This window comes from Amphibalanus amphitrite, unplaced genomic scaffold (genome assembly GCF_019059575.1).
Source record: "Amphibalanus amphitrite isolate SeventyFive unplaced genomic scaffold, NRLGWU_Aamphi_draft 000018F_arrow, whole genome shotgun sequence".
In the NCBI taxonomy this organism is placed as follows: Eukaryota; Metazoa; Arthropoda; class Thecostraca; order Balanomorpha; family Balanidae; genus Amphibalanus; species Amphibalanus amphitrite.
Genome location: NW_024881514.1, coordinates 484,786 through 509,627, shown reverse-complemented (window position 1 = coordinate 509,627; position 24,842 = coordinate 484,786). Strand labels below are relative to the sequence as shown.

Here is a 24,842-nt window from a genome sequence, read left to right as displayed (position 1 = left end):
GTGGGTGCAGCTTTTACCCTAAGCTCCAACGTGGTCATCGATTATTTCCGGACACAATGTACCAAAATTTCGCCTATATTCATGGTAAAATCATTATTAAATGATGACATGTTCTCCACAATGCACCACCAAGGTCAACAGTTAACACACCCACCCCGCCGCGGACATAATTGGACAGCAGCAGCTCAGAAAGACCACGCAGTCCTTTACATCAGGAGCACGGCACGCTGCGCCGTTCGCTCCCGCCGCCGCCGCTTTTTGCGCTTGTCCTTGACGTGCTCCGAGGCGTCGATGAAGAGTGAAATGTTTTCCCGTTCAGTGAGCTGCCGCTGCAGGTACTCGAGGCCGGCTCTGGAGAAGCCGATCTGGTCCTGGGAAGAAAAGGCGGAGTCAGATCAACGCTTGTCGGCTTTAGAGTATTTATTGCCCGCGTCTCTTGAAGAAACAGTGGAAAATGAAGTTGCGAGATTATTGTAACATACACAACCATCCGAATTCAACCATCAGTATGTTCAATGTGTATGTGCATTGCACAATAGATAACATCAAGGCAGATAACAGATACTTGAAGCATGAGCTGCATTCGGACCGGCGCAGCTGCTGTTGCACCTCAGCCGTACCGCTGTACACACCGCTGTACCACAGTACTCACCCTGAGCTGGCCGACCTGCCTCCCCGCCGCGGCTCGGCCGGCCCCTGTACCGCTGTACCTCAGCCTGTACTGCCGTACTCACCCTGAGCTGGCCGACCCGCCTCCCCGCCGCGGCTCGGCCAGCCCCTGTACCACTAAGTACCGCTGTACCACACCACCGTACTCACCCTGAGCTGGCCGACCTCCCGGCCCGCCGCGGCCCGCAGCCGTTCGATGACAGGCGCCAGCACGCCGTTGGTGACGATCTGTCCGTGATGGACGCGCAGCAGGAAGGTGAGGCAGCGCGAGACGAGCTCCACCTCGCCGCTGGCTGCCAGCAGCCGCTCCAGGATGTACAGCAGGTCGGCCACGTAGCTGAACGGCAGCACCAGCAGACTCTCCTCCAGCTCACTGACCCAAGCACCGGGGGCAAAGAGAGGTTATACGGGTCGGGAAACCAGTACTGCAATACGAAAACGATGTATTACTCTAAATCTCACATCAACTGAAAACTGTGAGTTTCTTTTTCCATGGCAATCAATCGCACATAAAAGATAATCGGTCGTTGCGCTTCAAAACATGTGTCATAATGCCGCCACCCAGCGACCTTCGCCTAACCACCCGGACAAAACGCGGCACTCACCGTCCCCGTCACCCATACCGCCGACCACACACCTGGATTTGACGCGCCTCAGCACCTCAGCCATGAAGGCGTCTGGCGTGGAGCATCCGTAGGCGAGCATCAGCGGGTGCACCTCCGCCGTACTGGACTGGCGCAGTGCCCGCGACATCTGCTTGTAGATGGTGATTCCCTCCATCAGACGCTCCGCCTGCAAACACACAACGTGTGTTAGGAGCAGGTAGCAGCAAAGTCAACAAACGTCGTCAATGCTCAGTACTTGTCAATAATTATGCAGGGATATGATTTATAACAAATGGGTATATAATTTGTCCGACTTCAGTCCCAAATCGGGAGCTCACGTTTGGGACAAGTCGTTTGCGTTCAGTCCCATTTCGCTGTCCGTACCGCCCGCTGTGCCGGCCGTCTTGTGGCCGGAGGCAGTTGGACAGGTGTAGGAGGTTGGTCCGGGCGTACGTACCGCTCTCTCGGTGTCTGCCGTCTTGTGTCCGGCCCTGCCCGCCTCCCGGTCCGTCTCCCCGGGCACGGCGGCCGCCGGCCCGGTGGCCAGACGCCGCTCCTCCTCCTTCGCTCTCTCCTCCTCCCGCTCCTCCTCCAGCACCAGAGGCTCGTCCGTCTTCTCCCACAGGCGCAGCGAGCGGTCCCGAGACGAGCTCAGCACGTGACGGCCTGCAACACAGCGCCGAGACTCAGTTGCACGGCGGAGAGAGCAATAAACACATCGGTTCAGCGGCGGAGAGTACAACAAACTCACAGCTGATGTTCTGAACAAATACAAACACAGATATTCCTATTTTCTTTGTGAGGTTATGAATGTCAAGCACCCGAAACACAGTACCTATGACCGTCCCAACGCCTCTCCACAGTCATCTACCAATCACCCTTGGCAGTATGGCTGCCGTTTGGCTCCCCAGCTGCAAATGTGCCACTGGGGTTGACTGCTACCCTCCCGCGTGCCGCCAGAGCTGACAGTGTAACTCCCCCGCGTACCGTGGGTGTCGACCGTGTGGCATCCCGTCCCTCCCACGTACCGTCGGGGCTGACGGCCAGCGCCAGCACCTCGCGGCAGTGGCCCTGCAGCGTCTGTATCCGCTGGTGAGAGTCGGCGTCCCATTCCTTCACCTGGCCATCCTTGCCGCACGTGAAGAAATGGTGTGTGCGAGGGACGAACTTGAGACCAGTCACACTGTCGTCGTGGGCGAACAACGATCTGCCAAACGAACACAAGCGATTTAACAACACTTCGGGAAACACTTCGGTGAGGACGTGCCCGAGACCTATCAGATTGTAACACGGTAGTCGGTACAATAGAACACGCTTATGATAATAATCGATGCATGGACATGACTGACAAAGATGCTCGATGCAGGATACACGGGCCATCACCAGATACATTAGCTGTAATGTTGCTGTTGGTATATACATAGATAACGCACAGTGAAACTGAGATGGTGCATTCCTTACTTGTGACAGTCGCCGAAGTCGAGTCCCCAGATTTTGACGTTGCGGTCTCCGCTGCCGGTGGCTATCAGCGTGGAGTCGTGGCTGATGTCCATACAGAGGACGGGCAGACGGTGGCCGTATAGCGACAGGAACAGCTGGGGGAGGAGGAGGGGGTCAGTCGGTACAGGGACAGCGAAGTAGGAGCGGGAGTCGTGACTTGTGTTTATACAGAACGCCCGCAGTCAAAGACCGTATAGCTACAGGGACAGCTGAGGGAGTCGAGTGGGGTCAGTCGATAAAGCTGGTGCAAGACAGGACAACAACAGCCCCAGCTGGGGTAACTTTGTTAGAACACTGAAGTATCTGCTCAGTTTTTTCTTTTTATTGAAAACTAAATCTCTACAAACCAGTCTTCACCATAGTTCAGCACCTTTTAATTTCCCGGGTTTCATTTAAACAGGGTAGCCGTCGCACGCCACGGCTCAGACACGAAGTCCATAACTTGAGCACCACAATGTTCCGGAGGACGAGTCAGGCGTTCGTACCGCCGCGTCGGATGGGGCAAGGTGTTAATCTTTGGGACAGCTGATATGCAGCCACAATATACCTTCATGGTGTCTGTGAAGAAGATCTGCACGGTGGAGTCGAGCAGCGCCACGGCTAGCAGCCGTCCATCCGGAGAGAACTGAATGCTCAGGCAGTCGTCCGAGAGCGTGTGAGAGGCCGTGTGTAGGAACGACAGCCGCCGGCGGTCCTGTTCGGTGGAGACCAGCTCGAACCGCCACAGCTTCACCTGAGAGACAGCGGAGAGGGAAGTCGGTCTCCAAATACCGTCACAGCTTCAACTGGAGAAACGGGAGGCGATCAGTATACAAAAAGTGCTACAGCTTCACCTTCCGGAGGCAATATGTACTCCTTACTAAACCACGATATGACTCCGAGTCGGCGAAACGACCAGTTTGTTCGTACAGTCAGATTGACCTGCAGTTCATGTCCACGGCCAGAATATCTACTTGTCTGTAGACCGCCCAATGTTGACAAGTGCACTGTCCTATGCTTGCATTTTGTAGAATGACTTGTTCCTTTTTAGACTGACCTGTTTGTCGGCAGAGGCGGTGGCGAAGCCGCGCTTGTCGGGCGTCAGCGCCATGCCCCAGATCTCGCCGCTGTGCGCCGTCACGTTCTCCAGCAGGGCTCCCGAGGCGAGCTCGAGCAGCTGCAGCCGGCCCGACTTACCGGCGACCAGCACGTGCCGGTCGCCGGGGACGAACAGTGCCGCCAGCGCCGGGTCGCAGTCCAGCGTGCGGATACACTGGTGGGTCGACCTGACCACAAACGCACACATAAACATAGGCCCTGACTACCCGCAATCGTAAATCTACAACAAGTTGCTGTTAATTGGTGACATAATTGCACACATCCAGTCTAATTACGGATGGCGTAACAAAGTTTTATGCAAGGATGAATAATGAATAGGTGCAATATTTTTCTTATACCTGCAAGCGTCCATCCACAAAATGAATCTGAGTCCCTGTCATCGAGGACGGGCAAGCTGCCCAAAACGAAAAAAGCCCAGCCCTTCTAAAAAACATCATCCCAAAGGACACCCGTTACTGAACTACCTGAACTCATCCGAATACCGCCGCTGAGTGTCTGACCTGTTCCAGACTTTGAGCTGCTCCGAGGAGGCCGAGAGCAGCGCGGTGCCGTCCGAGGAAAAGTCGAGCGCGCGCACCTCGGAGCGGTGGCCGGGCAGCAGCAGCTGGCTGCCCGGCTGCACCACGGCGCCGTCCGAGCGCGCCTCCACGCGCACATCGTATACGGACAGCGAGTTGTTGGCCAGCAGCACCGTCAGCTGAAACACCGCCGCTCGCTCGTCACCGTACTGAACAGACCCCAGAGCCCGCACATCGAGCAGCCCATTCAGCTGAGACACCACCGCTCGTCACCTGTCACCAGACTAGATTGGGGGCGACACTGGATCCCCGCTCGACAAGGATTCCTGCCTCAACAGCCGTGCTTCGGGTCCGTGCTACTCCAGCCAAGCCGCAGGCTTACGAAAGCTCGTCACGGATCATTTGGATAATAGTACATACATATGATTGCAGTGTCTTGCTATGTCAGGTATCTATCATTCAGCAAAAGTTTGAGCCTTCCTAGCTGAATTGGCAAAATTCAGACGAATTGAGAAATGTGTGGTGGATTTCTATCGTACTCACCGCTGCTCCTTTATGCAACCTTTATGAACCTTGCAACCTTAATGACAAACGATTTGCCGTTATTTTGTGGGAGCTCGCCGATAGTACCAGGAGCGATGTCATGTTATCAGTGAGCCGCGGGTGTTCACGGATCTCACCCCGTGGTCGACCCACAGACCTCACCTTGGCCTGTTGTCCGTCTAGCGACACATCCACCGCCTTGACCTTAGAGGGGCAGTTGATGCTGGGCAGTCGGCGCAGCTCATCCTGCAGAGCCTGGGCGGCTGGCGTCACCTCCTTCCCAGCCTCCCTAAAAAACGTGCATAGTAGACAGTAAGCACATTGCACACCAATACTCTGTCTGAGACCTGTCAATGTTCCTTGGAGAGTTCAAATCCTTCCAAGACATAGGAGCAAAACCTGAGCCATATCGACAAGAACATCGGTCGGTTAGTTCGTACCTGGCACGTTTCTGCTCCTTTTTGATGCGCTTTTGCCGCCGCCTGGCGATGTCCTCCTCTGTGTTCAGGAAGAACAGCTCCAGCGTGTTGTCATTGCCATGGAAACCGACCAGCCGACAATGCCTATCGATGACCATCCGTGAAACGCGTCCCTTGCCCTGGCGCACTATGCTGCCCAGGCGGACGCACTCCAAGTTCGACTGAAAAGGAGACCAACCGATTTACAAAACAGCTAGTGCTTTTATGAAATACACAAATGTACATATCAGAGATCAATGCCTGAATACATATCAGTAAATGTGTTATAGTCCGCAGTACAGATTTATAAGGCGGCTTGTTTTAAACTTGCCGCAACTTCATCTGATGAGTGTAGGAAAATATAGCAGATGGCCATTTCGATCCGTCGTTATCGTTAAATCCCATTCTGAATTCCGCTTGCATACAGAAAATTTACGCAAAGCCGGTGGCGAGCTGGAGTCGCAACGGCAAACTGACCCTGTCTGACTCGAGGCCATCCTCGTCTCCGTCGGCCGGCGCCTCGCGCGCCGCCTTGGCCGGCGGCTCGTCGTCCCCCTCCGTGAACTGGAGCGTGTAGACCCGCAGCTCGGCGTCCCCGGAGCCCGTCACCAGCCGCGAGTCGTTCTCCGTGAGCACAAAGTCCCACACCTGAGGCAGTCGACACCAGTCAGCCAGCACTCTTTAAAACTATTTCAGAGCATTTCCACGGTGTTCTCAATATGTCGCTAAATGACTCAGAAACCCATATATGTAAAGAGGGCGCAAAAGCGCCCAAAATATTCTGGAGCGTGTCTCACCTCAGTCAGGTGGCCGGCGAGCGTTTTGAAGCAGTGCTGGTTGTCCAGGTCCCAGAATTTGACGTAGGTGTCCTTGGAGGAGGAGACGAGGCAGTTGTGCTGGTGCATGAAGCGCACCTGGGTGACGGCGCCCTTATGGCCCAGTAGCCGGTACAGGCCGGCCTCGACCACCACGTCCCACACCACGATCTCGTTGTCCTGCCGCCGCACAACGCACAGTCACAGGGTGAACACACATTATCGATCCGAGGTCCGTCCGAAAGTAGATGGCTGAAATGGTGGTAGCAATGATGAATGAAGAAATGCAGTGTTATTACAAGTGAACACTGCAGTGTATAAGCATTGCATAACTTTTTTCTTAAAAACAGGGAAAAACGTTTCAAACTTAGGTACCATAAACGGTACAGGAAGACTAGAAGTAACTCGATCGACTATCGAGTATATCATCCGAGTACAATGCATCTGCAGGAAAATATCCAAAATCAGACTGACCTTTCCCCCCGAGACGAGTCGCATGCCGGCCGAGTCGAAGTTGACGGAGCTGACGGCCGACCGGTGTCCGGTGAGCGTGACGCGCAGGTCGCCCGAGCTGAGCGAGAACAGGCGCACCGAGCCGTCCGCGCAGCCGGCGGCCAGCAGCGCGCGCGCCGGGTGCGCCGCCAGACAGGTGACCTCGCTGTCGCCGCCGTGCAGCACCATCAGCCGCTCGCCGGTCACAGTGTCCCAGACGCACACCTTCTCACAGGCGGCCGCCGCCACGTACCGGCGCGACACCTTGTTCAGCTCCAGCCAGCATATGTTGCAGTCGCGGCTGCCGATCACACCAAACACCGGACCCGCTTCGAAACGTAGGTACTGCTTCGTCAGGCCCATGGCTGCAGACAGCTGCAAAATGGAGACCTGACAAACTGTGAACAATAGGGAGACAATGTGATTGACAGACACTGTCAGTTGGGCAAACTAGGCGGCGGGAATCAAAATATGGAGGCATCAAAATATTGATTCTAGTGGGCGGAGCTTTGACCATATATGGGCATACGTGCAGACCATCACAGAAACGTCAATTCTTCAGCAACCGGCTATAATTTCAAGATAGTTTCTTCACAAAATGAAGAACAACGTTGAAGCTACCCGCCAGGCACGAAACAATAGCCCTAACCTCTTTGGTTAGTTTAGGAAAGCGTCTTGAAAATAATCAAGAAATTGATTCATCACGGCGGCTAATCCCGGCGAGAATCAATGTTTTGATTCCGCAAACAGCTGGCTAATCATTATTTTGATTCTGAAATCAGCTGGTTTATCAATATATTGATTCTGCGAACTGACTTTCTGCAGACGTACTTCACTCTTCAAATCGATTTATGGAATGTTTCTTGTGTGCAAATAATGCAAATTCAATAAATTCATGAAGATATTATCAGCACAGGATCGTGTAATTTTTTTCTAGACCTTATTCCCACGGTAGACCAGGGATTTTCAGCACTCACCCTGGCTCCCTGCTCAAAGCCGCAAGCCTTCGAGGGAATGCGTGAAGGGAGCCGTGCTGACCTTTGTATAGGGGTTGTACTGAGTCGGAGCCGGAACCGAAGCCCGACCATTTTACTCGGAGCCGGAGCCGATTTTCCCCTCCGGAGCCGAAGCCGTCTGCCATTTTCACGGCTCCACATCCCTGCTTTGTAGCATTGATTTTGAGTAAAAAAAAAAGTTTACTTATCGTCTTTCACGTGTTCATGAATGTGTTTCTACGCATCTGTATCCCGTCCCATTTCTGTGGAGTACAGTAAGAGATATTTCGCCGAACAATATACTCAAGCCCGTTGCACAAATTGCACACTTTGAATGAAAATATACACGGATGTATTTGCAGTCGCAAATAATACGATGATATTCATAACACATTTCACTACGATCCCTGCAATTGCCACACATTTGCCATCACAAAGCCCTGTCGTTGATGCTCACATCCCATGCAAAGCAATACTCACTTTTAGGACGTCTCTTATTCAATATGGCTACGTATTTGCAAAACATGCAGTTAATAATATTTGAAACTGAGACCTAACCAATAAGACATACCGTGGACAGGTAAGAAAAAACAAATAAACGTCTGGAGAATGACCTCAACGTCTCGATGTTGCCTAATTACAAAGAGCAATTTTCAGTTTCGAATCAAATACATGAAATAAATATAAACAAAATTTGTACATATACACTCAATATGGGGTTTATGATTAGCACGGCTACCTAAAACATCAATCCTGTCAGGTTGAGCCACTTATGTCCACACCCAGAGCAGGTCGCTTTGGAACACCACAAGATCCCATATTACCACCGAAAGCGGTCACCAATTGGTCTACTGATGAGCATCTTCAGAACATTCTCGACCGAAAAGCTATCAGTCCTGTCTGTGTTTTGGTTCGCTTCATTTGGGCTATGCGCACGTTTTTCTACTCCGGTTCTAGGGACGAGATGGCAGTCATCACGCGCTGCACCAGCTCGTTCTTTGACAGGTTGGTGACGCTGTCGTCATCCGGCAGGATAAACACGTGGCGCATTTCACCCTCGGCCCCGCCAGCCACATACACACTTCCTTACGTCATATTGTTTCTCGCCACGAGATCAAAGTTCAAAAGGTCGTGATGTAGGTAGTCTCCGCCCAGCCCGTCAGGTACTCCACCGGTTGGTCGGGTGCGGCCAGGTCCGCGCAACGCCGCCCTACTTCGGTCGACGCTCTGGTTGACAGGGATGGCGTTGTCGTACAGCTGCCTGTCGACTGAACAGCGATTCAAGACGCCACCCTTGACCCTCTGAAGCCGATCCCCGCAACGACCAGTGTTTGAACCTTGGTTGACCTGCAGCAAACAACAGAACACAATAATTAGGACATTTGTGAACAATAAATTAGGAAACTATATGTGTTATTATTCTACTTGTTCAGCAACTATTAATTTTAGAATATATTCAATAAAAAATTAAATACTTAATGTCACTTAAATTTCCACTGAATGCCACCAGGTGCACCAACAACTGTCATCTCATGCAGTTATATAAATTCTGCCAAAAAAGTAGATTTGAGGCCAGTTGTACCAACAGAAAAATAGGTGGCAGCTGGACTTTTTTTTGACTAAAAGTTACTTCACATACAGAGCATGAACGGTACAGCCCTATCCGTTTACGTGCCCATCATGTTAACGCTCCATATGTGAAGCAGTCTTTAGGCAAAAAAATCCAGCAGGCAGCTATTTGTGTTGATAAAACTGGCCTCTAAAATTAACATTGGCATGGACAATCCTGAACATTAACTATCCAGCATTCCCTGGACTGACGTACATTAGACACATAATTTTCTGGAAGATCACGCATAATGTAAATATGGCTTACACCATTCAGCAACTTGCTTTTGTTACACTTAAAATAAGCATCATTAAATATGTAGCAAAAATGGGCGAAGCAATTACAAGCCAAGCTTACATACCTACTATTTAGATAAGGCAAACACGAACATGCACTGCGACTTTTCAATCTTAACTTGGAACAAGTCAATAGCCTAGTTGCCCTTAAAAATTTAAATGCTACAAATAAAAGTTGTAGCAACAATTGGGTGAGTGAGACACAAGCAGAGGCTAAAACATCCAAATAATGTAAAATACAGGACATGCACTGCCCCAATTTCATGAGTCCACCCAACAATTCTATAATGTGAGACAAAACATTAGGCTTCTTGTAACTAATTTATACCGTAAATTTTAGAGGACATCATATTTCACTGAAATACTACACCTAAGACATCATTTTCAAAAAATATATAGCTTAAAAAAACAATAGAAGAGTGAGAAGGCGTCCCGCGCCGCTGACGTCGCTACCGCGCCATGTTCCTAAAACCATCTCTTAAAATGAGTTTTCGGTAAGAAACGTTAAGATCACATGCCTGAAATTGAAAAACACACTTCAAAGTGTCTTAAAATATGATCCATTGTTACTTACACTTCAGAAAAGGTCGCTTAAACAAAATAAAACCGGGAGCACTACGTTGCATCCGGACACCCACGACGCCGGCGCGAAATGGCGGGAACCGGAAATCGTGGCTAGATGCAAAGAAAAAGAATATTTCTTATAAATGAATTATACCACTAAATAACGCATTTTTTATTTTCTTTTAGACAAAATTATGAAAAAATTACAAAGGCTCGTCGTTAATGATAAACAGAGCAAATTTTAACAGCACGTTTTTGTTGAATTATGGCGGCGGAATCTTTATGCCATTCGTAAAGGTACGCGCGACAAACGGCTGATAGCCATGCAGCGAAAAATTGAAGCGGGGAAGTTTTTTGTATTGACTTGTCAAAAAATCTCGCCGTCATGGGGGTTATTTCCGCCGTAACGGGTCGTCTGAAGGTGGGAGTGTCCCAAATTGAATCAAAATATTGATTCTATGCCCATATATGGTCAAAGCTCCGCCCACCAGAATCAATATTTTGATGCCTCCATATTTTGATTCCCGCCGCCTAGTTTGCCCAACTGCTGTGTGAAGCAAAAAGTATCTGACCTGAATAGACCAAACTACAAAATGACTACTTAAACTAGTTACAGTGTGTCCCTTATCACTTGATAAGAACCACAAGAACCATATTCAGTACATGCCGCTGGCGCTGGCAAGTCCATTTTGACCACCACACACTCACTCAAACCTGGCCATGGGTGGTGTTTCACAACACTGTGCTGTGAGTAGCAGTGTATTGGGTTTCCATAGAAACATCAACAAACTCAGATGCTCACAACACTGGGGTGTAAGGCACTGAATTCATCTTAAAATGCACCAATAAAACAACGCACGGCAGCACGCTGCAGTGCCGTGAAACACTGCCCTGAGAGCAGACTGAACTGAATTACAAGTAAAAGCTCCTACAATGTTTTTCCATTTTCCTTAACGATCTCTTATGGTCCATCATATGTATCTCTCACCAAGCCAAATCGCCAAATCTACACCACACTGCACCCAACCTGCAACAGCCAAAGAGGCCCCTGCCTGCCCACACCAATGAGATGCAATCTCATTGAAAGTGCCATGCTTTGCAGACTGGAGCCACACCTTGAACATTTGATTTTAGCCTAACTAGTAACATCCTAACATGCGCGGGCGCAAAGTCCAACCACCTATCACTATTGTCTTAAATTAGAAGGTGCACTGAAGTACCTATCGCCGGTACCTACCTACTAATCCAGCAGGAGGGAATAAAAATTTAAGCTTTCAGGAGATGTTTCACAAGGGGCTGATTGGAAAATCAATTTTTTCTAGGTCATCCTTTCCAATTCCTTTTTGGAACACAAATCCACACATAATATGTTTTCTCCACGTGACGGAAAGTCGAAATTCAGGTATTGTCTCAGGTGCGCAGGATATGGTCCTGGTTGTGCTACCATATTACCGACTAGCTATTTTTAATTTTTTTACTTCAATTTATCTTCCAAATTAATGCTAAAATTTATTAAAAGCTTGGCATTTTTTGTGACAAAACCATTCGAAATTTTCATTATCTTTGCAGAAATTTTGAAGATGAAATTTGACCTACATATTTCAAGTTCGTTAACTTGTAAATTACAAAAAAAATCTGCTATTTTGTTTAACACCACTTTGATGATATGGAAGCAACACACTAGGGCATCAACAGCGCAGCAAATACAAAATAGTGTAAGATTCCTTTTCCTTTCATTTGCATTGCATTGTGATGCACGGCGTAAATAATGTATGCATTTGTGTGGGGCAATTTTATTTTTTCTCGCAGCTCACTGTTCTTGCCCTGCTCTTTTCCGCGATGACTTAGGTTCAAAGGTTCTGTGCGTGCAAGGTTGTGTGGTTCCTGACTCCTGTGTCCCGTGTGCTATGCCAATGTGCCTTTTATATATAGCCTTGGACTAGCCAAACAAGTCAAAATTCAGTGGTATACCCAGGGTATATGGTATACCTACTATTGACACTTAAAAATTGACACAAGGGCTTGCAATGCCCAACATCTCTCGCCCTTCATGGGCGAGAGATCAGAGATGAGATGTTGGCTAAATTTAGGTCGGAGAGGCCGAAGTAACCTAGCGTTTTCATTGTAGTTAATTCAATCCGATTGGTGTCACAACATGTTATAAAACACTTAATCTTCACATTTACACCAAGTTTCCTGCAATATCTTACCTTGAAACACTAGAAAAATCAATGCAAAAACGACTCCCTCAGAGCACACGAACCCGTGCCATGGTCGGAGAGGCTGAAGTAGCTTACATTTTCTTGTAGTTAATTCAATCTGATTAGTGTCACAACATCTTATAACCAGAAATGTGACCCTAAATATATTCTCCAGACGCCCTCCAAAATCACTGGCAGATCCAGCTCAGAGTTTTCGGAGGGGCAAACCTGTCAAACCATAACCATTTATCGGTTCTTTCCATGCAGACTGTCCATAGGCGTAATGTTAATTATGCCATTTGGGAGGGGCAATTTCCCTATTTGCCCTCCCCTGGATCCGCCACTGTCCAGAATGGCAATTAAATCAAAAGGATTTGTTCAAACTTAAATGCTTAATCTTATTTGTTGTCACAAAACATGCTGTTACGAAAATGAAGCATGTACCAGGGCCCAGGCACTACCCTGTAGACATGTTACACAGTGATCACTGAAGCATTTTGTTGACCTGCCCCTACTTTTGGTTAACAGAGGCCAGTTACGATGAGTCACAGCAGCAGGCGCTGGAGCGTCAACATCCTGACTGAGGCCATGTTCCCGGGCATTGGTCTGGAGCCTGTGGCCAGCGGCCGGCCACCGCGGCCCGCTCTGGGCGCTGAGCTGGTGGCCAGCCTGCCCCTCCAAATGTGCCTCTACTTCAACATCCTGTACCTGCCGTGCTGGTCAGCGGTGCTAGCAGTCGTGTTCCACGCCAAGCTGGATCGGATGGACTTTCTGAACCGGTACATCTACGTGACGGTGGTGGTGGGCGCACTACTGATGGAGGCCGCGCGGCTCTACGTCGGCTACATGGGCAGTCTACGTGAGGACGTGCCCGACCTGGCCGGCTTCTGGCTGATCACGCTGCTGCTGGCGTGTCCGCTGCACGGCCTGCTGCTGCTGAACCGGGGCGCGCTGCAGCTGGCGCCCGAGCTGGCCGTGCTCTGGCCGCAGGCCGTGTTCGTCACTGCCGAGCTGGTGCTCGGGTACGCGGCCGCCCGCCGGCTGGCCCAGCACCAGGTCAGCAAGTTCCACGCCGCCAGCGCCGCCCGCCAGCAGCAGAAGAGCGAGTGAGCCCGGCCGTCAGGGGCCAACCCAGTGATCTCATCCGTCCAGTCGGAGGTCGGCGGTCGCCCGATTCCCGTAGTCTTCATCACTGATCTCGCCCAGCGCTGGGCCCGTCATAAGTGCTTCATAGTTACATGTAAGTGCTAGAAGGCACATAGTTAGATTATGCACAAACTCACACAAGTCCCGCGAACATGTATCATTCCACTACATCCAATAAATGAAACAGCTTCTAAGTTAACTTAATAACTATGTTGTTAGAAAGAATTGATCGACACGCACCCATCATGCATTCTTACAGACACCGTACCACTTGGCTCAACTTCTGGGTTATCATGTATTCACATACGACCTCGCATAAAAATGAAAACATTCATCGTTTAAGCCGTTGAACTGAAAATTCTTGGGAAATCCAGAAAGCGACATTAAATGCACCTTGTATGTTATTCGCAGCAATACATCTATTCGCATTGATCAACTGCGGCCACATACAAATAACAATCACACAAGGGGCACCTGCATCGCTCGGCAACGAACAAAGCCGAGTGTGAAAATCGATCACTAGCATCAAACAACGTCGAAGCCGCACCCATTGCTACAACTGCTCACTGCTGGATGAACTCAATACAGGTGGAACATTTCTAGTGGAAATACACCCAGTTGCGAGATTTGTGTGAATTGAGTTCGAAGACTCAGGTATGTAACTGTTTTCACCACTCACCGCACGAAATGTCGCCAGTCACCACTGGTCCGCCGTCCGCGATTCGGCTGTCTGTGAGTTGTAGGACGTTAAAAAGATTGACCAGTAGATGGCCACCAGTAGGATGAACAGCGTGGGGTAAACGATCGTCATGCTTCTCTCCAGAAACACTGCCATTCGCAGCCACTTCAGCACCGCTGGCGTAGCGATGAGGACCTCCTTGTCCGCCTGCGGCAGTAAACACGTACCAGCTGTCACCTGACTGTCTCAGTAACAACGTACATATTATGGTCATTGGTCACGTAGGTAACCCTTTGATTACCAAGTTCACTAAAAAGCTAGCTGAAGCGCCAGTAACACATGTCGTCTCGAGCCTTGAACAGGCGCATATGAACTGATGTCTTTCAACTATTTGTGACAGACTGATCAGTGACCATTTGCTATCCGCAAGCACGTAATCGCTAAGCCACAGCCTGAAATTACAAGTCCCGGAGGCGAATTCCAGATGTCCCAGACGTTACATACGTTTCAGCGTTCCATAGGATTCTCACCTGGAACGGCGTGTTGCTGCCGTGGAAGCGGATGTATGCACTGGACCCGCCGCCGGCCAGCGACTGGCGCTGGCCCACCGGGCTGGCGGACGAGGCACGCTCGTCCACCACCGGCGCCAGCTCGGCCTCGGGACGCTCCTCGCCGGCGATCTGCGACTCCTTCTCCACCATCGAGAGGAAGCGCAGGTCGGCGATGCAGTCCACGATGGCAGAGAACACGAATATGATGCACATGAACAGCCAGATGTCGAGCGCCTTCACCTGGAAAACCAAAATATGTAGTTCGACAACCATACAAAATAAGGGCACAACACTCAAACTTAAACTTATGACTTCCTCCACCGGATGTGATGAGGTCAAATTTCAACGATATCACGCATACCGCAGCATACAGACCAGCATACATACCAGCATACATACCAGCATAGAAGCACCCTGGCTCACCTCGTTCACGCCAGGAGCCATCTGGCTGTTGGTGACGAAGATGGACACCAGCACCAGCAGCGTGGTGACCGAGAGCACCATTCGGCCGTAGGCAAAGTCGAGCGGCACCAGCAGCGACAGCCAGCCGATCAGCACCAGCATGGCCGACGGCAGGTAGGTCTGAACCAGGTGGAACGCCAGGTGGCGCTTCATGAAAATCTGCAGCCGGATGACGTACCGTTTGCTGCCGTCGGCATTCTCAATTATGTAGGAGCTGTTCACCCTCGGGATGGAAATGGTCACGCGGAAATGTTTGGTGACGATCTCCGTATGTCCCTGGAGGCTGTCGGGGTGCCACTTGAGCTCCATCTCTGACAGGGAATATTTGTAGCTCATTACGTCCAAAAAGCAAGACTGGACGTCCATTGGATAGTCGACGTAGGCCATCTCGCACTTGAGAGCAATAACGAAGAAGGCTGAGTACGCAACGCTTCCATGTTTCATGACTGTCACGCTCTCTGCCGGCTCGTGAATGGTTGGGATGACAACTCGCCTGGCCATCGGCATGTAAAGGTCGGGCACCCACAGGGTCTCTTTGAGCCTACCGGACATAGGCAGCATGTCTTTCCGATAGCCAGGCTTGTCATGCAGGATCTCGGACACATCCCGAACCCTGCTGTCGTTCCACTCGGCCCGGAAAAAGAAGGCCACCACCATTTCTCCGGCTTGCTCGTTGACCGTCTCGATGAAGTCGGCAAAGGCCATCATGTGCACGAGCACTGGCCTCCCAGAGATGGGGTCTTGCGGCGGCCGGCGAATGTCATATCCTGGCTTCGTGAGTAGCTTCGCTGGCGATTCGTGCCCGTTTTTGGTGGAGTTCTGTGTTTCTTTGGCTTCCGTAGTATTGTGTGGCCTATTTGTTTCGTTTGTTGGTACTGGCTCTGTCTGGTTCCCTGCCTGTCTCTCGGATAATACGACTGACTGGATGCACATTACCTGAAACTCAAGGGATGCCAAGAGAAATATTGTAGCGACACTAAGCAATTTGCTGATAGGATCCATTTTCATATTGGGGTATAAATCATAAGTGTCTAAAGTATCTCTGTCAATATTCAGAATGCAAAGAATGCATAAGTCGCCACTTTTGAAGCGATATGAAAAGCACGGTGACTGAATAGGATAAAAAACAGGCGCCTCTCCTCGTGGCGATCTAGTATGGATACTTCCTAGTGTTTCTTCATAAACGACCTTTTTGACAAATATATCGCGCGTCACCCCCAATATATGAACAGGGAATTGCCTAGAAAATGAAACGGTTTACACCTGACCTGTGGCCGATGTTCATACCCCACTCTGGCTACTGCTCATCCAATTCCGCCGAAGTTCCCATAGCTGGTAGACACCGCTTTATGAAGGGCGTCTCCGCTGAGATTGATCGTACATTGATGTGGCGCGCCGGCAATAAGGCAGCTCCTAGTGAGCGGGGCCCAGATCGTTACCGACCGAGCGCGCCGATAGTGGCTCTCCCCCTTCGGCAGGGGCCTCCCTTCCAATACGGAGCTACCTGAAATAGCCACCGGCGCGGCGGGTAGGGCGCGGCCAGCTGGAGGCAGGGAGTCTGCAGACTCAGGCGCCGCAGCGCTCGCACGGACAGCCGCCGAGGGAACTGCGGTGCTGTCAGATGATAGGTCATGCGGCATCGAGTGTCCACGCCATTATCCCAGCGTCTGTGCCTAATGCATATCCCGAGGCGATCTGTCAAAATCAGCTCATCTATTATTCAGAACGGAGCATCGATTAACATCGAATCGTCGACTAACCGTTACCGCAACAATCACATACTAGTTTCCGCCTCCTTATGCTTTGCGACCAATCAGCAATATCCCACGCCTGACATTCGACATCACTTACGGTTAAGACTAGGTCAAAAGCGTTCTCACACTTGTAGGATCATCGATCCACAGCACTAAAAAGGCTACAACGATAAATAAATCGGTCTTACATCTTCCGTTAGGCTAACCGGTAACACATTCTGGCTTCTTGCGTCCCAGAAACCCCATTATAGCACTTACTTGCGCGAGTATCCTGCTGCCATATACTCTGGAAATAGCTGTACTATTGCCGTGTGTCTTTTTGATGATATACTCGTAACTGTATCTTGATCACAAATGTTCCAAACGTAGAGTTGAAAGCGGTGTCCACTGTCCAGTCTGTGCGACAATTACACCGTACCTCCTCTTTTGGGTTCGCTCCACAACCAATGCAAAGTTCATCTATGTTTCATAATGCCCGAGCTTCTCCAGCCAGAGACGATCCTGGTTCTGTAGCTGAAGAGACGACGGCGCTATCGGACGCACACGTTAAGCCGAACGCACTACGAGCAGCAATAGCAGCGGCAGCAGCAGCGGCAGGGCGGCGACCTGCAGCAGCCGAGCGGCGGTGCCCGTCGCCCCGGCCCGCCCCGCGCCGCCCACCGCTAGGTAGTGCACACGCCGTCGTTGAGGTGGCAGTACTCGGGCTGCAGCGGCTCGGCGCCGATGCCGCGCTGCACCATCCGCTCGCGGTGGTGCACCAGCCGGGTGAGTGCCGCCGCCGAGTCCGTGTCCGGCTCCGCCCAGAGCCGCTCGGCCAGCGCGGCACCGCGCGGCCACAGCCGGCTGTCCAGCGTCTGGGCGTCCGACTGCTCCGACCACAGTGCCGCCGAGCCGCCCCGCACCAGGGACGCGTAGTCGGCGCCGGCCGGCTCGAAACTCCGGGCGATGGCGCGCGGGCTGTTGTCGTACACGGTCTGCCAGCTCTTGTAGGGCGAACACCAGTTGTTTCCGACGCCGACCCAGGCCGAGAAGCCGCAGTCCAGGTACCAGGCGTCGTAGTTGGAGAGCAGCAGCGGGAAGCCCTGACGGAGGAGGTCCCCGATCTGCTGGTCGGTGCCGGTGGTCCACACCTGCCGACAGGGGGGGGGGGGGGGGCGTGAAGTTAAGAAACCAGAGCCTAAGAAGACCCCTAGCCATATCACACGTACGCAGCGATTCATACGTGCGTTAGGAACATCACAAGTCCGCTGCTCTCTCACCTGGATAATATACTGCGACGGTTTCAGCGCCGAGGGGCGGACCGCCTCCTGTTTGGTGAGGTCGCTGGTCCACAGTAACAGCGGCGTGCTCCGGCCAGTCACGTTCCTCCAGAGGCCGGCGGCGCGGACCTGGTACTGAGCCCACAGCCGCATGTACTCCGAGTCGTCAGACGGGTCGCCGCCGCGGTCCTTCACGTGCTCAGCGATCTCGGGGGAGGACTTCCAGCAGTTGAAGTTGATCTGGCGATGCGTGATAGAGAATTAGCTCAAGCTCTGTAATCCTGTTGGCTTCCTAGTCAATAAAATCAAAAGCAACGTACGTAACGAGTCGCCAGCGGCGAGCAGAGCGAACAAGATGGGACTCACGCGGGGACCCGGGAGGGACACGGCGGCCGGAGCACCCTATAGCCCCCTGGACCTCGACTCCTACCTCGTCGCCTCCCATGTGGAAGATATCCGGCTGGAAGAGGGCGTTGAAGTCCTTGTAGATCTTCCCCAGCACGGTGTACATGTTCTCGTTGACAATGTTCATCTGGCCACAGGGCGGCTCCACGCAGTACGACTGCCACGGCTCCTGGGGACGGAGGCCAACCACACGGTCCGTGACACAGCACCAATGTCCAATGGCATTCAAACAGGGGCTCAGGGGGCTAGTAGCATAAAATGGCATCAATGTTAAACGTCGTGTTACAATGATGTCAACTACTGCTCTAACTACTGCTTTAATTAGCGTGCGTATCAGAGTTTTGTAATTCCTTGTGTTCATGTGGTCGAAAAATAAAGAAGTTGAAAATCTTAGATCAGTGTAATGCCAAATTCATGAAGCAGAACCTGTCCCTTCGCGGCTTAGACAACTAGCAGCAGGTAGCCCATTCATGCACTGCCGACTGACCTCTCCGACGCAGACGGCCAGCCTGCCGAGTCCGGCGTCCTCGCCCCACTGCCAGCCGTAGCCGACGTGGGCCGGCGCGTCCAGCTCGGGCAGCAGTCGGACGCCGCGCTGCCGGCCGTACCGGACCAGCTCGGCCACCTCCCGGGCTGAGTACACCTTCTCCGGCGAGTAGGCGCCGTACTGCACCAGACGCGGCTCGCTGACCACCTCGATCGGGAAACTGTGCGTGTCCGTCACGTGCCAGTGGAGCGTGTTCAGCTTGTTCATGGCCATGGCGTCGATGGTGCGCCGCAGGGCAGATAGAGGGATGAAGCTGCGCGATGTGTCGATGGTCAGGGCCCGGATCGGGTATACCGGCGCGTCACTGAGCGTCGCCGAGCCCAGGATCTGGGGACAGACAGACAGACAGACAGACAGACAGCGACAGTCAGTGTCAGGTGGTCGGAGAATGGCGCACTACACAGTACAACCGGGACTGACGATAGATTATACTTCACAGCGTCACTAGAATATCAGACTGATGGATTACATATGCACATGCTCGAATGTAACTATAGATACTCAGACATACCATTATCGCATGCGTACTATCGCTACAGAGTAATGACCCACGGGTAATGGTACATTAACAAGTAAGAACAATCAGCAGTGCAGGACTGTCCGTGTCCAGGATGGGGCATTCCATCCTCGATCAGGCGCCACTTACCTGCAGACAGGCGTTCTCGTCGTCGTACTCGATGAGCTGCGACACCGTCTCCAGTCCGTGGCGCGCGCCGAAGAAGGTGGTGGCGTACAGCAGGACGCTGACCTCGCCGCCGGCCGTGTGGTTGACCAGCAGCTGGTGGTACTCGCTCGTCTCCAGCGTCAGCGCGGTGCCGGCCGACTCCACGGCCACAGTCACCTTCACGGCCTGCTCGGCCACGGCCGGCTCACAGGCGCCGTCCGGCCGGCAGCCGGCCCGCCGGCCGCCCAGGCCCGACGGCTGCAGCGCCCGCAGGCTGTCCAGGAATATCTCAGTGGCAGTCTGCAGCATCGGCTTCACCGGGTCGGGCGCCACCAGCTGGAACTGGATGTTGTCGATAAGGAACGGCACCGTCTCGGAGCCGAACGCGGCCGGCCCGGTGGGACGCGGCCACACCACCGACAGCTCGCCGCAGGTCAACTTGCACGTGCCGAACTGCATGCCGTCGGTGACACCGGCGGCTGGGCGGCGCACGCAGCTCCCCGACTCACAGCGCCACGTCCACACGGACGGCTCGGCGCCCGCGGCCGCCAGCGCACAGCAGAGCAGCAGCAGCCGCATCGTGAGGCGCTGCGGTCTGCAGCGGACTGTGGGAGCGCCGTTAGATCCCCTGTGGGCAGGAACAAACTCAATTGACTCACTGACGCCCGCGTGGCCGCCACCTTACCACACTGTGTACACTGCCGCGTTTGCACACTGGTGTTATCTGTTGATAAACACAAGTTGAAGTGCAAACACACTTCGTTATTACGCTCAATGTAGGATTCTACTAAATACCAAATAACCTTCCCCAGCATAATCCTATCCTCGATCGCCGAATATTGCACAATATGGAGTCGCTGTTGCGCAGCTTCGCTGCCGTACACCAGCCATCTGGCGACCACCCGGCACCCACCGTAACGCGCACTGCCGGCCGCCGCCGCGACCAGCTGGCCCTCCAGTCAGCCAAAGACGACGGCACGGTGGCGTCGGCTGGCACCGGCACTCTGCCAGCGCCGTGTCGCAGTCCCGAGCAGATAATCGACCCAGCGTGACCCACCGCGCCGACGAGTTCAGTCTCCCCACCGACACGACACCGACACACCAGCGTTACCGCTGGCGTCTCGCCGGTTTCCCCAGATTCTCACGAAAATTTCCCTATTTTAAAAATCATTTCCCTAGATACGGTTATTTTCATGGAATTTGACGTACTGTACTTGATCCTCATTCTAACCATTCGTGTTATAGTCGCTGCTTCCCAAAACAGCAATTTACTACATTCTGTGACGTTAACGTAAGAGATTCTAATGAAATTGCTGGCATACGAGGTGTGACCAAAAAGAAACGAGACTGTGTCCGCTGAGGACACGGTTCAGCACACACCGATTACCTATACCATAGTGATGCGGAGCATTTCAGCACCATATGAGCGAAGTTTCAATTTTTCTGGCCCATTGTCCTTCTTTCCACGGTCGTTTCTCTAAACCCCTGCAATACCCCATGTCACAATATGGGTTCTGAACAGACGGGACAAACATCAAGTTCTCAGTGAAACTGGGGAAAACTGCTACAGAAACACTTCCGATGTCAAATTATGTGTATGGAGACGAAGCAATGTCTCCTGCACGAGTGTTCGAGTGGCACGAACGCGGCTCTCTCTATCGCCTGGATAAAAATAGGCCCCGCCCATCCCAATCAGCTGCTGCATGACGAGTTGATGACGACAACCACTACTTACCAGCAACCAATCTAGGGATAGCGTACGTGACAGTAATGGTGCAGCGGTTGCAAAATATTACATTGTTATTCAAACGGTTTTTGCTTTTAGGGCCTTGTTAGATGAGGATGAGGTTAGATTAGATGAGGTGTTGATGAAGGCAGGTATTTTTTTTAAATATTTTTTTGACAATTTTTTGCCCTTGTTTTACTTAAGCTGAACCCGGGACCACCTGAAGTCTAAACCTTATTTTATATAACATGTCAATGCTGATGCTGTCTTGAAATGTGAAATTTAGACAATGGTTATAGGAATAATGAATAGCAATTTCACCAACAACATTTTAATCTCTAGGAAGTGCAATTAAAATTAAAATCACTGTCTGCCACACTGCTCCATCCTGGTCATGCAACCAACGTTCATGGGTGGTGTTTCACGGCAGAGCACGCACTGCAGTGCTCAGCACTGCAGTGCGCTGCGTGTGTCAGAGCATTGGGTTTCCATGGCAGTGTCAACAAACTTCACTGTGACGCTAAGCTATGACAGCATCCCAGAACGCTAGCACGCTGCGGTACCAGCACCAGCAGCATGCTAGCAGTATTTGAACTCAAACCTCTGTTCTTGGTACGGTTTTTCAGAACCTCTCACTCTGTTCCAAACGCGATTGATCATAAACTAAGAGATCACATGCAACGTCATTTGAGTGATGCTATGGTATGCCGTAGCTACCAGTGCACACAGTGTCTGGATGGTGAAACAGGGCCATTATTAATCACATTTGCTTTGCTTTGTTTCAGCAGAAACCTGTCTGCACATGGGAGGAGCTCAACAAAAGCCCATCAAGTTCATGCATGGCAGTGGATCTCAACAGGAGAAAACCAGAAAGAACATGGATGCTTGTAGATTGCAGTTGTACACTGCTGTTATCACCTGATGTGCATGGCTGGCATTGCTCCTGGCAAGAACCACCTGCAAGTGATGAGAATGAGATGGTGCCTCAGTCGTTGAGTGTGCTGCAGTGTGAGAGGCGCCCTGATCTCTACTTTGTGATAGGTTTCCATTGGAGGTTCAACTGAGAAGTGAGAACTGACTGTGACCATGCTTGAGCATGCCAGTGGAGCTTTACATGCTTAGGGCAGCTTTTGAACAGATGCTGACCATGGCATGTCCCATCCAGTTATCACGTGCACAGAATGGTGGGGGGAGGGCAACTCTGGGCTCTTGAGTCAGCCCTACTGCACAGGGGGTACAGATGGCCGCTTACGTTTGGTGTGTCCTGCACTGCATTATCAAGCCCAGTCTGCGCCACAGGCAATGGGTCGGGCTGCACTATATTAAAGGCAGACTATCTTGCAAAGGAGGCTGGCATCCTCTCCCATAATGACACACCAATTGGCAATCATCGCTGCGATGATCACGAGGGTGTCCGCTTATCTAACATGGTGAGGTGGAGAGCCAGTTCAAGCTGGCCTGAGGGATGGTTTTACTTCATCTGAGGCCCCCTTTCCCCGCCTGCCAGGTCCGGTCAAACGACCGCTTCACAGTGAACGACTTGCAGTGGATGCCGTCCCACAGCGCAACGAGCTCGCCGACCAGAGGCGGCGGCCAAGAGGCGGCCGCGCTCCCCCAGTCGACGGTCCCGGTGGACGTCGGCGACGCCCACCGCGCGACCATCAGATCGGCTCGCGACAGCGCCGTCGCCGACTGACCGCATGACTGGTATCTGTTCTTGATGTGGGACCGACTGCCACCGCCGGTCGCGGAAGGGCATCGCTCATCGGCCATCGACGTCCGCCAGCTTCGCGTGGGTCACTGTTCGGGCTGCCACCAATACACCGAATCGGATGGAACCCTGTCGGCGAATGCCGGCGGTGCCCCGACATCGACTGCGCGGCGGCCAGTGCATCGCGTGCCGGGAGGAGGCTGGCACCCCCGATCGGTCATTGGTCACAAACCGTGTCCCAGCTCATGACTGCATCCAGCGCAGCTCTGTGAGATGTTCTGCAGCTGCTGCAGTCTGCCGCGTGTGTTAGTGAAAGAAGAATGAACATGAGAAAACCTCAAAACTTTATGCCTATTCGCAATTGACCAGTATTGGAATAAGTTTGGATTTTGAGAATTTGTGTCCCTGTGCTTGTGCCTGTGTGGAAAGGCATGCTTTACGGTGTACCATCTCAATGTCAAATCCCGGCTGCGCTGTGCGGATTTGTGCGGCTGCTGACAGGCCACCTGGGTGCCAACGTATGTGCGAATCCGCGAATACGTTGTGTTTCGTCAGTCAGTATCGTTCTGAAAATATTGACTGCAATAGGCTATATAGCGTATGACGGTTCAGCCCAGCAGTAATAACTGACCATTGATTGGGCGAATTTTGTGTGGTGGTTCGCTAATACATAACCTAAAGAGTGTTTTGCCGGAATCGTTTAGTAGCAGAACTGACCGGAATATAAGTAGAATGCAATGGTTTGAATCGTTAATTTGTTGAAACGATTGTTCTCTGAGACCACTGTGTAACTTTTGACCTGAGAATCACCAATTATAACGACAATGGGGAAGCAGTAGGCTGTACTGTAGAGTGTAGGCAACACTATATAGTTGGCACACATACGGAAGCACACGACTTACGCAGTGGACATCTGCATCATGCATGTTAAGGTTTACTGGGAAGAGTGAGAAATTAGTCAGAATATAACTGACTAAGGAAAATAGGCGATATTTCCTATTGAGCTGGGGCGGAGAGGGGGAGGGGACGTGTGGTCAGCTATGCCAATAATTCATTCTCTTTATGCAGCTGTGTAAAAGGGCGTCCGTTTTTGGGTGAGACCTTCCCCATCGGCCATTTCCAAGTTAAATCGTGGTGGAGAGTCTGGAGACCTCAGCCTCGGTAGTCGGCACCCTGCGCGCTGCGCCACCTTGCGAAACATAAAGCAGCAGTCCTGACATCTACAGGCGTGACTTTTCATGAAAGCGCGGATGTGTTCGCGCTTATGCGAAAAAAATGCTTCCGAGTATGGTTGATAATGAGATTAATTGTTGTCATTTATTTATTAATTCATTGGCAAAAGTACCCTAATAAATCGGTAAAATAGCTTGAACTGTATCGTATTTCCTTGGGAAAAAATGACGAACTCATCCTAAGACATCCAGATTATTGGATGCGTTCGTCAGTTGTAAGTAGTTCAAGTTTTTGGGAAAATTTGCTTGTGGAAAATCATAATATTTCAAAGATATGCCTATTTTTGAATAATTTATGCATTCATCTGCATTGAAAAATGATTGTAAAGCAAAAGTGCAAAAG

The 24,842-nt window shown here is 51.6% G+C and overlaps 4 protein-coding genes across 12 annotated transcripts; 1 reads left to right on the top strand and 3 right to left on the bottom strand.

Moving 5' to 3' along the window:
• Window positions 1-62: 62 nt before the first annotated feature.
• Window positions 63-11,555, bottom strand: LOC122388231 (WD repeat-containing protein 3-like). Of its 4 annotated transcripts, none has more exons than XM_043379126.1 (15): window positions 11,400-11,555; window positions 6,681-7,096; window positions 6,189-6,386; window positions 5,869-6,039; window positions 5,374-5,573; window positions 5,096-5,222; window positions 4,373-4,569; window positions 3,811-4,039; window positions 3,322-3,507; window positions 2,736-2,869; window positions 2,303-2,481; window positions 1,732-1,940; window positions 1,307-1,461; window positions 820-1,042; window positions 63-371 (listed from the first exon to the last, which is right to left on the bottom strand). In XM_043379126.1, exons 2-15 carry the CDS (start codon window positions 7,059-7,061, stop codon window positions 207-209), a joined length of 2,754 nt encoding a protein of 917 aa, XP_043235061.1. In that variant the 5' UTR covers window positions 7,062-7,096; window positions 11,400-11,555; the 3' UTR covers window positions 63-206. The 4 variants fall into 4 exon arrangements, with proteins under 4 accessions (XP_043235061.1, XP_043235070.1, XP_043235054.1 ...); XM_043379135.1 differs by having other exon boundaries at window positions 6,681-7,088; XM_043379119.1 differs by having other exon boundaries at window positions 6,681-7,073.
• A 182-nt stretch (window positions 11,556-11,737) lies between these two features.
• LOC122388342 (transmembrane protein 17-like) lies at window positions 11,738-13,941 on the top strand. 4 transcript variants are annotated; one of them, XM_043379357.1, is made up of 2 exons: window positions 11,738-11,877; window positions 12,892-13,785. In XM_043379357.1, exons 1-2 carry the CDS (start codon window positions 11,743-11,745, stop codon window positions 13,471-13,473), a joined length of 717 nt encoding a protein of 238 aa, XP_043235292.1. In that variant the 5' UTR covers window positions 11,738-11,742; the 3' UTR covers window positions 13,474-13,785. The 4 variants fall into 4 exon arrangements, 3 of the variants coding, with proteins under 3 accessions (XP_043235292.1, XP_043235312.1, XP_043235302.1); XM_043379377.1 differs by having other exon boundaries at window positions 11,875-11,932; XM_043379367.1 differs by lacking the exon at window positions 11,738-11,877 and adding an exon at window positions 11,924-12,018 and having other exon boundaries at window positions 12,892-13,941.
• Window positions 13,704-21,438, bottom strand: LOC122388252 (chitooligosaccharidolytic beta-N-acetylglucosaminidase-like). Of its 3 annotated transcripts, none has more exons than XM_043379166.1 (8): window positions 20,744-21,438; window positions 19,813-20,458; window positions 19,107-19,493; window positions 18,645-18,788; window positions 18,215-18,454; window positions 15,163-18,085; window positions 14,719-14,979; window positions 13,704-14,395 (listed from the first exon to the last, which is right to left on the bottom strand). In XM_043379166.1, the coding sequence occupies exons 2-6, from the start codon at window positions 20,407-20,409 to the stop codon at window positions 17,618-17,620; spliced, it is 1,836 nt and encodes a 611-aa protein (XP_043235101.1). In that variant the 5' UTR covers window positions 20,410-20,458; window positions 20,744-21,438; the 3' UTR covers window positions 13,704-14,395; window positions 14,719-14,979; window positions 15,163-17,617. The 3 variants fall into 3 exon arrangements, with proteins under 3 accessions (XP_043235101.1, XP_043235093.1, XP_043235110.1); XM_043379158.1 differs by having other exon boundaries at window positions 21,218-21,438; XM_043379175.1 differs by having other exon boundaries at window positions 19,813-20,425; window positions 20,744-20,973.
• On the bottom strand, window positions 14,207-15,906 carry LOC122388070 (glycine receptor subunit alpha-2-like). The gene is made up of 3 exons (XM_043378853.1): window positions 15,163-15,906; window positions 14,719-14,979; window positions 14,207-14,395 (listed from the first exon to the last, which is right to left on the bottom strand). Exons 1-3 carry the CDS (start codon window positions 15,904-15,906, stop codon window positions 14,207-14,209), a joined length of 1,194 nt encoding a protein of 397 aa, XP_043234788.1.
• Window positions 21,439-24,842: the final 3,404 nt, after the last annotated feature.

Bases quoted from the DNA above. Each gene is read 5' to 3' on its own strand.
- LOC122388231 (XM_043379126.1), bottom strand. From the start codon at position 7,061: ATGGGCCTGACGAAGCAGTACCTACGTTTCGAAGCGGGTCCGGTGTTT. The intron at 6,387-6,680 runs GTCAGTCTGATT...GTGCGGCGGCAG, and splicing joins GACTCGTCTCGGGGGGAAAG to GACAACGAGATCGTGGTGTG. The intron at 372-819 runs GTGAGTACGGTG...TTTTCTTCCCAG, and splicing joins GGGAGGTCGGCCAGCTCAGG to GACCAGATCGGCTTCTCCAG.
- LOC122388342 (XM_043379357.1), top strand. From the start codon at position 11,743: ATGAAATTTGACCTACATATTTCAAGTTCGTTAACTTGTAAATTACAA. The intron at 11,878-12,891 runs GTAAGATTCCTT...TTTGGTTAACAG, and splicing joins CGCAGCAAATACAAAATAGT to AGGCCAGTTACGATGAGTCA.
- LOC122388070 (XM_043378853.1), bottom strand. From the start codon at position 15,906: ATGGCCTTTGCCGACTTCATCGAGACGGTCAACGAGCAAGCCGGAGAA. The intron at 14,980-15,162 runs GTGAGCCAGGGT...TTGGTTTTCCAG, and splicing joins TGGCTCCTGGCGTGAACGAG to GTGAAGGCGCTCGACATCTG. The intron at 14,396-14,718 runs GTGAGAATCCTA...TTACTGCCGCAG, and splicing joins GCAGCAACACGCCGTTCCAG to GCGGACAAGGAGGTCCTCAT.
- LOC122388252 (XM_043379158.1), bottom strand. From the start codon at position 21,252: ATGGTGCTGAAATGCTCCGCATCACTATGGTATAG. The intron at 20,459-21,217 runs GTAATCGGTGTG...TCCTGCCCACAG, and splicing joins TCCGCATCACTATGGTATAG to GGGATCTAACGGCGCTCCCA. The intron at 18,086-18,214 runs GTGAGAGAGCAG...CCCTGTCGGCAG, and splicing joins CGTCGCAGTATATTATCCAG to GTGTGGACCACCGGCACCGA.